We start from the raw sequence: 14,176 nt of genomic DNA on the forward strand, positions 1-14,176 counted from the left end.
AGGTTTACTTATATGCTGGAATATGTGATAAATTTTGTATAAAAGAAATGGAGATATATACTTAGCAGTACTTAATTTATTTTATTATTATTTTATTTTTTTAAGATTGACACATAGTTATTTCATAAATCATTATTGGAAAATTTAAAGATAATATTACTATCATTTAGTTGCATCCTTTCATGTGTATTTTATTTACGTGTTCAATATCCTTCGGGATAAGGAATTTTTTTTCTAATGATATCTGATGAATAATGAATTTGTATATTTCCTGTGAGAATGATCAGGACAAGTGGTCATGTGGATTCTACTGGGTAGGTTACAATGAGATTGAAAGAACCCTCCATTGTGGTATAGTGGCACAGTCAATATTAGCATTAGCATTAGTAGAGGCATTTGATGCAAGAAAATATATAGCAGCATCAGCCAAAAAAAAAAAAAAAAAAAACCACTTCCACTTCACCCCTCTGTTCGTTCAAAATACCTGTCCAGCTGAGCCTTAAACTTATTTAGGCTATCAACTTCCACGACAAGGGATGGAAGTCTGTTCCACCAACCAACCACCCGCTGGCTAAAGGCAAATTTCTGCACGTCTATCCTACATCTGTCTTTCCTCAATTTGAATTTATGCCCTCTCAGGTGATTATTCTGAGCGAGAGGAAGAATCCCATCAGCATTGAGCATGCTCAAACCATTCAAGGCTTTATACACCTCTATCAGATCACCTCGCTGGTGCCTAATCTCCAGACACTGTAATTTGCAAAACTTAAGCCTTTCTTCGTAAGAGCACCCTTTGTTCCATTCACTAATCTTGTTGCCCTTCTCTGTACTCGTTCCAGCATCTCTACATCCTTCTTGAAATGAGGCCTCCAGACCTGTATACAGTACTCTAGGTGTGGCCTGACCATTGCCTTATACAAGGGAATAATCACCTCCTTCTCCCTGCTAGAAAAATTCCTATATATCATTGACAATACACCATGAGCTACTCTTGCAGCCCGTCTGCACTGCTCAGAGAACTTCATATCTGCCTGCACAACCACCCCCAGGTCCCTTTCATTCTCTACCACTGTCAGTGTAGTACCACAGAGTTGATACGTTGCTCTGGGGTTGCTGTTTCCCATGTGTAGTACTACTTTACATTTGTCAATGTTAAACTTCATTCGCCACCTCTCAGCCCATCTGCTCAACCTTTCCAGATCCTGTTGCAGCAGCATAGTGTCAGTAGTGTCCTTGACAACCCTGCCAACCTTTGTATCGTCTGCAAACTTCAACATTAAGCTTGATATACCATCATCAATATCATTTATAAATACAGAAAACAATAATGGACCCAACACTGAGCCCTGAGGGACTCCACTAATAACATTAGTCCACGACGAGCAGTGTCCATTGATTACCACTCTCTGTCTTCTCCCCCTCAGCCACCCCTTTATCCACAGCAGCAATTTGCCTCCAATGTCACACTGCTCCAATTTGTGCAGCAGTCTTCCATGTGCAACAGTATCAAAAGCCTTTCTAAGATCCAAGTATATAATATCAAAGTTATTCCCTGCATCATAGTATCCAATCAAATTGGTCAGGCAAGACTTCCCCTTAACAAAACCATGCTGTGTCCGAGCTGTAACTGAAGTCTTGTCTAAATGATTCTGCAGTGCTTCTTTAACTAGTGCCTCCATTAATTTTCCTGGAACAGAAGTTAAACTCTCAGGTCTATAATTACTTGTGTCAGCCTTTGATCCTCCTTTGTGAATTGGGGTCACATTTGCACATCTGCAGTCGGTGGGTACCTCCCCTGAGTCCAAGGAAGCTCTCATAATTATGGCTAAATGTTTGCTTACTTCGTCTGCTGCTGCCTCCTTTAATATTGAAGGAATATACTGCAATGAAGGATTTTTTTTTTTTATCCCAACAACTCAGGTTTTTCATCCATCAAAACAGACAAACTGTGCACTACACATACTTTACCAATATGGTATAAAGATATGTTATCGCCTTAGTGACTCTGCACAACCTAGCTTCAAAGAAGCTGTTTGATAAATCTGGTCAAAAAATGACAGTTTTTTTTTTTAATGCTAGTAATTGCAAGGCCTGAATCTGAGTTACAGTAATTCAAAGTAAAATTGTGAACTGGAGACAGTGCATTCAACACCATTGAAGTTAGAAACTACTTTAGAATTATAATATAGTCTGATAGTGTGGGGTTTTTTTTTTGGCAAGAATAGCACAAGTTAATGTCAAGGATATGGAGGAATTTTGTCATTAGAGAGATAAAGAGCTAATTCCTGTCCTCCACTATTAAAGAGTGACAAGACTGGCTATGAATGTAGAGAGATATTCATAGAGGAAGAGATGACAGTTCTATAGCATTAGCATTATGCTAATGCTAATGCTATAGTCCTGAAACAGAACAGAACAATGCTCCTGGCATTACTGTATAAACAGGTTAAATGTTTTACTACCCTTACACATCCATTTTTAACTGCTTAAGTAGGTTTTATTAGTTATGTCTCTTCCTATACATATTATGTTGAGGTCTCTTGCAAATGTTCTTCAGGAGGGTGCAAGTGGAACCTTGATGCATGTCTCTGGTTAAATTTCCAATGGACCCCCCCTTTCTTCATATAACAACTTCCCTGGATCCTTCATGTCTTGTTTATACTATGACTCGACCAGCAGGTCAGAGGAGTTTACAATAAATTATGAATACAATATTAATTGTATTTAGCAGTCATGGGCTTGAACCATGGTCCACTCAAAGAGTGTGTACTACTGCACTCTTGCTCCTGACCAATTGGATACATTAGACCTAAAAAAAAAAACACACCTCTGTCTAGGTGAGGCATGAACTTGCAACCTCAACATTACTCAGTACTGTCTTATAAGTACCATGCACTGTGAGGCGTCTCTGTAGCCAGGTGGGAAGGAGCAGCAGTGCGTAGCACATGCTTCTTGATTGACCGGGGTTCGAGCCCGTCACCACCAAATACGGAGGATGCGGAAAGGTCAGGGAATGACCACCGCATATCCCCAGAGCAATATGGCCTTAGTTGCTAATCCTCCTAAAAACCAAATAACAATAACCATGCACTGTGACTTCAGAAAAGACTTGCACCTTTTCTCTTCAAATGAACACCATCTCTATTAAATAAATTTACTTTACCATTTAGGGCAGGCCAAGCTGTAAAAGTTTTCTCTCCTTTAGCCTTGGAGAGTCCCTTAAGCCTGCAGTTAATTTATGAGGATGTCCTTCCTGTCATGTCTGGACAAAATTTCAGATACAGGAACATTTGATATGACTAGCAATATTTTTAGAGCATGACCTTATATTTATGAACCAAATCTTCAGTTTATTTATGCTTTAAACCATTAGTACCAATATGTATAACCATACTCCCATTAGTCCCCTTAAGAGTTGTTGAGATTAGGAATGTTACTTTTTTTTTTTTTTATGTTGGATTCGGTACACAAAATAGATACAATAAATAGTTAAATATAAAATCAAACTTTTTTTTATTTTTTTTATTACATAGTGAAATGCTCCTGATATGGCAGGTAGGCCTAAAAGCTCAGATAATAAGAGGATGTTTAGCTCATGGTTGCTATAGGCTGACTTTGTCATTTGATTAATTTTTGGGCTGAAAAGGCAGGCTGCATGCTTTCCTGTGAAAGTATTGTATTGTATTGCAGACTTCTGAGCAGTACCTGAGATTTTTCCCATTTCTGTCATGTTTTGTTGTAATGTAGCTAGTGCAGCTAAGCCTGTCATATACAATGTGTGATCAAAAAGTTCTGGCCTTAAAACTTTTTGATCCTACCTCATACATTACACAGTAATATATGAATTGCTCATTTATCTGCAGTCATTCTGAATTAGTGTGCACTGAATAGAAGGTGTTTTACCACATTTTAAAATAAGTGATTTTACTGAGCAGGGAATTTGTATTAAATTTTGTTTCAAATTAGGGAAAAGTGCAACAGAAACCTATAATGTTAAAAATAGCTTTTGGAGAATAGGTTGTGTCATGCAAAGACATTTTAATGGTCCTCAAAGTTTAAAGAGGGTCACTTGTCTATTGAAGATGATCCTTGCTCTGGCTGCAAACGGCTCAGTGATTCAATCACTTGCATTTGTGATCTAATCAGGAGCGACCAGCATTTAATTATCCACGATTTGTTGTCAACACTAAATCTTTCAATAGTTATATAAAGTTATTTATAAATCCATACTCACTTTTGAAAGGACTAAGAGTAGGAAACTTACTTCTTGTCTAAATATTAATCATACCTATCTCTTGCTAAAGTTTCCACTTTGTACTTCCACCTCTGTTACATCCTGATGTTTATGTTGCATCCTCTTCTAAAGATAAAGTTATCTTATTAGCATGTTACCTTTCCCTCTAACTCTTACATTGATTAGCACAAATATCCTACAATACTGTATGTATTTCATTCAATAAACACATAAAATGAAATAATTTCTAACCCTGAAGTTTAATTCTGTCTTTCAACAGAAAGACAGAGGAAGCCTAAATATTTCTAGAGGTTTCCATGTGCTGATGGGATTTCTCCACATATTCTTAAAACCTGTGCTCCAGAGATAACTTTGCCAAATTGGCATACCTGCTGTCATAGGCATCCTGTTTTGGTATGAACACTTCCTTATTCCACTGGTGTTTTGTCTTTTATGTATCCCATCAATTTCTAAGAAGTGTGAAAAATCCATCCCTTCCGATTATTGTCCATTTTTACTTACCATTCCTCTATTACTCTTTTGAAAGTAATGGAGAAACCCATTAATGGTCAACTGTTACACTAACTTGAAATCTTTCATCTGATTAATGATTTCAAGTGCAAATTCCATTGGTGTCAACCTGCTGGTGATACTTTTCTTATGTTACTCGCCTTTGGAAAAGTTTGGAGAAATTCAAGCATTTCTTTTCAACATTCCTAAGGATTTTGGTAGTGTTTGATCGTGTTTAGGTCTTCCTTTTATTTTTTTGCAATTGCTATTAACAGTGACCTATGAACTTTGTAATTGGTAGGTTGCTTTGCTGTTAGTCTTCTAATTTCTCAATATGGGGTGTATTTTGCCTGCTCAAAAATTTTCTGTGTAACTAGCCTGTACTCTAACTTAACTTCATATTCATTGGTTAGATTGAATGAGCCTGGGCCTTGTCCTCCTCAGTTATCTGACCTCATCTCTTGGTGTTCTTTTTCTGGGATTATGTTAAGCAGTATCTGTTTATGCTGGAACCTGCATCGATTAAGACTGTGGCACTCATGTGTTTTGGTAAATGTTATCAACATATCTTATTAAAAATTTTAGGAATATATAATTATACATATACAGTAAACCCCCGTGAATAGCGGGGTTACGTTCCTGAGAAATGTCGCGAATACCGAAAACACGAATACTGAGTTATGGCTCCCATAGTAATAAAGGGGTTCCGTTCCAAAGTATGAAATATATAAGAAAAACTAGTCTAAAATTTTGTCTATGTATGTATTATATGTACCTTCATAATATGACTGTACATAGAAAGTACATAGTGAAATGCAAGCATATGGCATCGAAATGAAAATAAGAAACAATTTAATATTAAATGTAATATTTATTAGAAATTTCAAAAAAATCTTTCAAACCAGCACCTTTGCTAGCAAAAAAACTTATCCCACCAGTGCTATCACCAGTTTCGCTAAAGTGTTGATAAAGGAGTTTTGCCTTTTCACGAATGATGAGTGAACTTAACGGAATTATATTTTGAGTTCGGTCTTCTATCCACAGATTTAAAACCTTTTCCATTTTTTTTCTAATTTAACATCACGAGTTACAGAGCAAATTTTTGAAGCAATTAGCGCATTTTCACGGACACTTTGGCGGATTTTTTCTTCCGATTTTTTGATTGATCGTACCGTTGACTCATTGATTTTATAATGTTTTGCCACTGAGGAGACACTTTCACCATTAGAAATTTTGTCTAATAAGTCAATTTTATTCGCTAATGTCATCACCTTCTTTGATATTTTTCACATTTCTCTTGTTATTCATAGCCATATTTTTCTATGGGTAAAAAAGAACTTGTCCAAATAAAGTCACTTTCTTCCGTTAACACACTCAAAAGTCTGTTTTACACTGCAAAACGGTAGATTTATCACTTTTGTAAGCATATCAATTTATAAATTGATAAATTTATTCAATTTATAAGCATATAAACTAAAAGCCAACGACCAAACCTTCCATGGCAGGCGCATAACACATACTGAACAAGGATTAGCGGGAAACATCCACGCTCGCGATTTTGTCACTACTGAATGCTGTTTTGACCGGGGAAGATAATCTTAGCCACGCCCATGTTTTTTTATGATGGAAAATATTCACAGCGCTTTAAAATTCACATTTTTTAAGGTTTCATTTTATATTAAATCAGCGATCGCGAATACAGATATCGCAAATAGTGGGGGTTTACTGTATTTGAATAATGTTTGAAATAGTTGAAAACTGAATCTTTCATAATAAAAAGGTAAAGCAAACATCAGAGGCAGCAAAAAGCATATTCCTCTACATGATGCCTGAAATATAAGAATAAATTAGAATGAGGATTAAAAAATAAAAATAATGCCAGCGTTTTTACTAGACAGAAGAGTGAAAATAGTCGAAATTAAACATAATGATCAAACCAATAGGGAGGGAAGAGAAGGGTAACAAGAGTAAAAATATTGCAGTAGAAACTCTCCAAGATAATTTAGAACATGTAAATGCAAAGATAATAATCTGTTGGTGATATTTCACATAAATTTGGACTTGGTGCCTGTCAAAGGGGTGCCGTTTGATTTCTATTTAATTGGCATTCAAAATTTAATTAATTATCATCTTTGCGTTTAGATGTTCTAAATTATCTTGGAGAGTTTCTACTGCAATATTTTTACTCTTGTTACCCCTTCTCTTCTGTCTGGTCATGCTGCTGGCATTATTTTTATTTTTTAATCCTCATTCTAATTTATTCTTTTACACACACACACACACACACACACACACACACACACACACACACTGTATATATAGGGTATGCATGTGCCATTCATTTTGTTTGGTCATTTCTCTGCTCAAACAAGTATTATCAACAAGTATTGGAAGAATGCCCATGTGGATGAATGTTTGCTATTAATAGATATTACTATAATTTTTTAGTTTTAGCATTAATCTTAATTTTTGGCATTTTTTTTTTTTTTTTTCAGTTTTTGCCATTAGATTAAACATTGGCAAATATGTTGCTACTAAATTGCACTTTTAATCAAACATATCATTAGTCAGTATTATATAGGCTTAATCTGCCTATGTTGCAACTGAACAATTTATCTGATCTCACATAATTTTGGTCCCATGCCATAATATGCATTAGTTTAAACCAGTGGGTCTCAAGAGTTTAAACCAGTGGGTCACAAGATTTAGCTGGTGGCCACTCAATTCCTTTTTTAGAAAAGAATGACTTAGATAAGAATGACAGATGGAATTTATATGCATATAACATAGGAATAATAATAAAATTTCTAAAGAGATTGTAAAAACTGTAACTAATAATAATAAGTTATGTAATTTAAGATTTTATCCTGAAGTCAACTGAGAAATGTATATATTGAGTTTTGTAGAACAGTGTCATGTGAAATTGTTCTACATTAAAAAAACATATTCAACAGTAAAAAAAAAATATTTTTTTAATTTTGTTGTTGAAATAATGTTGAAATTTAAATTTCAACATTAAAAAAAAAATATTTTTTTAATGTTGAAATTTAATAAATAAATAATTTTTTGATATTTATGAAAATTGTCTGATTGTTGCACTTGAGAATCACTGATCTAAACTTATATTATACATAATATCAATTTCATGTGGATTTAATGATTAATTGTATACAACAGCAATAGCATTAATGCTGCTTATTAATAGACCAAGTTAAATAATTTTTCAAAATACTATATTATTTAGATTACTTCAATTGTGTATGTACATATACATTGAGTTGGCTTTGCATTAGCAAAAACTATCTAATACCTTGTAGGGCCACCTTTTGCCTGTAATATAGCCCATATACATCTTGGACTCCTCAAGATATAGGGTGTCCAGTAATGTCCACACATTATCAGTTGGATGGTCCTAGCATCAAATGCTCTTTTCCAGTAGGTCTCAATTAGGTTAAGGTCAGATGAGTTGGGCAGTCGTGGGAGAACAGGGAATTCATTGTTTTTCCTAAAACCAGTTAGCAACCTGCCAGGTTTTATGGTGTGTTGCATCACCTCGTTGATAGATGCTGGAATTGTCTGGATACACCGTCATCATGAAGGGGTGTATTTGGTTGGTGATGATAAGGAGATAGGCATTCCCATTGAGTCTCTGATTAACAGTGATTAGAGAGTTGAGGACATGCCATGAAAACAGTCTCTAAACTGTAACACCACCTCCTCCAGCATGCTGAACACCAACAGTGCATCCAAATACTATAGCCTTGTGTTCTTTCTTTAATGCAGATATGCCCATCAGCATGATAGCGTTGGAAACAGGATTCATTAGACCAACCAAGAGATTCCTCATGTTGGTAGTTCAGTGCTGGTGCTCTCATGCAGGGTGCAGTTTCTTGTTTCTCACAATGACATAGGTACCCACACAGTTGTTGACTGCCGTAGGTGATATGAGCTTAATGTCTAGGGCACAGTCCATGCAGATATTGTCTCTCTATTCCTAGAGACACACGTAGCTGTCCCACATGTAACCTTTGGTTGGTTGTTCAACTGCTGTTGAGCTAGTCACAGTAGACTCGTGGCACCACAAAATGGGAGCACTTAACCATGTTGGCTGTTATCGTAATACCAGCACCTGCACATCTTTCCAACTTTGAATGTGGAATCCTTCCACACTTGAAGTTGAAAAGATTGCGATGCTGATCTAGTCTTCCTTGCAGACACTCACAAACTGATTGCCACTTTTGGAACTACAATCTTAATATCAGCTGCTGATTTTGTGCCTTCATCAGCATCACAGACTGTACAAAGCTAAATCCGGTTTGGGTGGGTGTAAATTCACACATACCGAGTGGCCAGTTTATTAGATATACCACCATCATTCGAGGAAGCAACTGTTTAGCGAGAGATGTGCCGTGTTTGTACCAGGCTATATAAAGCAGATAGTTAGTTATTGATGAGATGTGCCTGTGTGTGCTTGCTTGTGTGCAGTTCAGTGAGAGAATTTATTGGTCAACAACATAATAGACGAGACTTTGAGCACAGTATTGGTAAGTGTCACATGTGCTGGTGCATGTATCATGGATGCTGCCACCCTGCTGAGGTATTCACGTACAGCAGTATCTGGAGTGCACTGAGAATGTTTCAACATACAGACAATAGCAGTCCTGTGGCTGGAGACAACTTACTGATATGGAAGTCCAGTGGAGGAAGGCCAACAGTGTGGAAGAATGTATCTGAATATACAGTGCATCAGACCTTGTCATGGATGGAGTATATATAGTAGCAGATGATCTCACTGGGTTCCACCTTTGTCAGCTAAAAACAAGCAACTACACGTAGAGTGGATACTGGAACACCGAAACAGGAACATTTGAGCGGTGATAAAAATTGCCTCTTCTGTCAAGTACCCATTCCATTTATTCCTTGCTGATCAGGGTATGGCAGTAGCAGCATGAATCTATTATTATTATTAGCCATATGGTGCAAGGAATCTTGAGGCTTATGCTGCACCAGCCAAAAAAAAAAAAAAAATTCTGAATTACTCTGTGTGTGAAAGAGGGAGAGGGAGAGAGAAAAGGGAATCACCAAGAAATAGAAGAATGATGATATCCAACTCAGGACCCTGGGTGTGCTAAGCCCTACCAGATGCTAATTGTAGATGTCTAATGATGTGGGGAGTGTTTTCATGGAACCTGCTAGGATCCCAGATGCTGGACCAACATCTGAATGCCATGACCTACTTGAATTTTGTTACAAAACCAGGCACATCCCTGCATGTTCACAGCTTATCCTTCTGGTTACAAGACACTAATTATTGGGAATTTCCAGGAGCACAAGGATGATATTAACATACTTCATTGGCTGCTCATTCATCAAATCTCAACCTGATTTAAACAACTGTGGGATGAGACAGAATTAGATGTTTAAGGCAGGGATCTGCTGCTATCAAACCTGAGACAATAGCAGGATGTGATTGAGTCTGTATGAGCCACAGTCTCTGCAGAATGCTTTTAAACTGTTGGGGCTGTATCCCAATTTCCAGTAGCATGAGGATGATATTAGCATTTTCATTGGCTGCTCATTCATCAGATCTCAATCTGTATCTCAATGACTTGAGCTGTTCTGAAGGCTAATGGAGATGCTACCATTATTAGGTTAGTGTGCTTAATTTACTGGTTAATACTAAGATAATACTTGTTAATACTGACTTTTTTTTTTCTTCCCCTCCTCTTTCTTCACAGTATCATTTATCTGTAATTATTATTTTCAGTATGTCTTGGTTAAATCTGACTCTGAAAGAATCATCCTTGGATAACAATCAGCAGGGTGAATATGGTGTGACTTTTGTTACTAATGCAGTTCCAGAGACATTACTTTCACTTACATCTTCAGGTGGTATTGATGCAACTGAATTCTGCACTGATGATGCATATTTTGCTTCTGGAGACCAAGAAAAACAAATGATAGTGTAAACAAAAGCAATTGTTTGTTGAATAAGTTTGCAAAATTAAGATGTGAGGTAGCTAACAGGTTGTATTATAAAAATGTCTGCTGTAATTTTATTTTGTGACTGTATATAATCTTAAACTTTTTTTGAAATAATTGAATTTCAGTATGCTTCAATCCTCTTTGTTCTCAGTTCTTTATTAAAAAAGAAGTTTTCTTCACTTATTTAAATCACTGCAACTTAGCCATGTAAATTTAAACATTTGCATGTCTTGCATATGGTAAATTAAATAATATAGTTGAATACCTTTTTATTTTTAGTTAAATTGAAGAGCAGCTTGGAGAATGAGAAATTGTCAGGATTTAGATCAGGCATAAAAAACTCTCAGTACACTTTTTGTACTGAGGTAAAAGCAGCTTATATTCATTGTAATTAATTATTAATAAATTAATATTGCATCATTATCAGTAACTTAGCATAACCACTTAATTTTATTAGATTTTCTAAAATGATATAAAGCTGGGCAATAAAAATATAATATAGTATTCAAATTATAAACATACCTGTTTTGTCTCTTTTTAAAATTTCATTTGTACACACGAAATGGAGGGTGGAAATCCAGATATCAAGAGTTTTATTCGCACAAGCTCTTTGGTGGTAGCTGTTACTGCTGAATGAGATTAATCGACACTAATATATTAACATCATTGTTTTTGAATTTGAATATAAGTGCAATCACATCTAGACTCTTCCATCATGCAGTATGATTGATGACTTTTGAGGTTATGATGAATGTCGTGGCGAGATCCAATATTCCTTACATTTCGAGGGTACAGCTCTAAAACGGTGTTCGCAGGCCAGCCGCTAGTTACTACACCGGACCGAACCTATTGGTAACTCTCTAGGAGGCTTCTGAATCAGCTAGTGTATAATCTTGCTATCTCTACTCTGCCAGATAGTGACTAGAGGGAGTCCGAGTAGTGTGTATGCGGGGAGCATTGTCGAGGCCACATTATGTCAAGGATCTGGGTATATTCTTACCACATATACGCCATATCCAAAAATTTCATTACTTCATACAGCATGTCCCACCCACTTTTTCTTACTATTGAATACATCATGAATTGTCAAACTAATAGAGCAAGCTTATCTGCGAAAAGATCTAAACCTCCCAAGCACTTCCTAATTAATTTCACAAATATATGTGGTCTCAATTCTAATCTCAACGATGTCCATTTCCACTTGCAGTCTGCCAAACCCCATGTACTTTTTCTGACAGAATCTCAGTTATCAGTTGATTCAACTACTGCTCATCTCAGATGCCCAAATTATTCGCTGTATGATTCCCTTCGCCTCAAAGGTAGTACTTGTGCATATGTCCGTTCTGACATTCCCTGTCAGAGACTTGGCAATTTGGAATCTCCTCTCTTTGATCTTCTCTGGCTTAAAATCTCTCCACCTCATTGTGTCAAATTCATCTGTTGTCTCTACCGTTCTCCCAACTCCACTAATCACTTGGAGCTCTTTGACTTCCTCTCTTTGCAACTTGACTTTCTCCAGTCCAACTTTCCTAACAGTGAGGTAATTTTCCTTGGTGATTTTAATGTTCACAACTCCAGCTGGCTTCCATTTTCTAGTCACACCGACCCAGCAGGTCGAGATGCTGAGGCTTTTGCAGTTACTAATGACCTAGCACAGATTGTTCATTTACCTACAAGAATACCGGACAATCCTAATCATACAGCCAATACGCTCGATCTTTTTCTCACAAACAACCCTTCTAAGTATACGGTTGAAGTGAGAGGTCCTCTAGGCACTTCAGATCACAACTTGGTGATTGTCTCTTCTCCAAAGGAACCTTTATCTCATAGCTATTCCCAACCTCGTGTTGTTTGGTATTACAAGAATGCAAAATGGGATGACCTGCGAGACTTCTTTTCCTTGGTCGGATTACTGTTTCAAAACTTGTGCTGTCAACGTTTGCTCAGATCGTGTCAGTGAAATTATTCTTGCAGGAATGGAATCCTTTATCCCACACTCCACTTTAAAATCTTGTCCTTTATCTAAACCTTGGTTTTCCAATAAATGTGCTAAGGCTGTTCAAGAGAAGAATGTTGCATATCATAAATGGCTTGTTTCTAATTCTTCAGTTTCATTTTCTGCCTACACCAAAGCTCGCAACAATTGTAAAGCAGTTATTAATCAGTCCAAACTAGAGTTTGAACAAGTTAAGAGTAGAAAACCTTCTTCTTGCCCTAATGGTAGTCGAGCATTCTGGTTTCTTGCCAGAGCTATTGGCCGCAACTTTTGCCCGTCTCTGCTCCCACCTCTGTCTAAACCAGATGGTTCTGTTGTCACTTCAGCCAAGGATAAAGCTGATCTGCTAGCATCCCATTTTTCTTCCAGCTCATGTATTAATGATCTTGGTAAAACACCTCCCACCATTCCCAACACGCTCCATTCAATGCTTTCTGTAGTCTTCCGTCAAAAGGATATCAGAAGGATTTTGATGAATCTTGATGCTAAGAAAGCTCCAGGTCCTGATGGTATTTCTCCACTTGTTCTCAAAACCTGTGCTCCTGAACTTACTCCTATTCTTTGCCGCCTTTTTTCACTTTCTTATTCCAAAGGTGCTTTTCCTTCTGCTTGGAAATTTGCTCATATCCAGCCAGTTCCTAAAAACGGTGACAAATCCCTCCCATCCAGTTATCGTCCCATTGCAATTACTTCTACTCTTTCTAAAGTAATGGAGAAATCAATTAACCGCCAACTCTTAAACTACATAGAAACCTTCCGTCTGATCAATGATCGCCAGTATGGATTCCATCAGTGTCAATCCACTGGTGATATTCTGGCTTATGTTACCCCTTTATGGACTACTTCAATGGAAAGGTTCGGTGAAACACAAGTAGTTGCTCTTGACGTCTCAAAGGCTTTTGATCGTGTTTGGCATAAACGTCTTCTAAACAAGCTTCCATCTTATGGTTTGTCATCTGTTTTTAGTAATTGGTTATCCAGTTTTCTCTCTGATCGCTCACTGAGGGTGATGGTAGATGGCTCTCTGTCTTCTAACTTCTCCACTAATGCCGGTGTCCCCCAAGGTTCAGTTCTTTCCCCCACTCTTTTCCTCTTGTATATTAATGACCTTCTTCCATTGACTGGAAATCCTATCCATAGTTTTGTCGATGATAGCACATTGCATTCCACTTTCCATTTTGAGAAACCTTGTCCTGCTCAATCAGCTTCAACTTCTCGAAAATCTGCTACCAATTCCTTAAATGCCGATCTTCAGGTAATTCTCCAGTGGGGCAAAGACAACTTAGTTGATTTCAGTCGTACTAAAACGATTGAAATCTTGTCTTATATCTCGCAAAAAGGATTCTTCTGCTCCGTTGCTTATATTTGGTGAAACTCCGATTTCTAGGCAAAATGATATATCTCTTTTGGGGATTACTCTGACTTCTAATCTCTCTTGGCACAAGCACATT

The 14,176-nt window shown here is 36.9% G+C and overlaps 1 protein-coding gene across 1 annotated transcript in view; it reads left to right on the forward strand.

Moving 5' to 3' along the window:
- nesd (SHC binding and spindle associated nessun dorma) overlaps positions 1-10,713 on the forward strand; it is an 80,346-nt gene extending 69,633 nt beyond the window's left edge. Inside the window, exon 9 of the mRNA XM_090390149.1 lies at positions 10,512-10,713. Within this exon, the coding sequence (XP_090246275.1) occupies positions 10,512-10,713 (202 nt within the window). The remainder of the gene's footprint in view (positions 1-10,511) is intronic.
- The last annotated feature ends 3,463 nt before the right edge of the window (positions 10,714-14,176 follow it).

This window comes from Mastigoproctus giganteus, chromosome 2, assembly GCF_048544385.1.
Source record: "Mastigoproctus giganteus isolate SK-2022 chromosome 2, ASM4854438v1, whole genome shotgun sequence".
Taxonomy (NCBI): Eukaryota; Metazoa; Arthropoda; class Arachnida; order Uropygi; family Thelyphonidae; genus Mastigoproctus; species Mastigoproctus giganteus.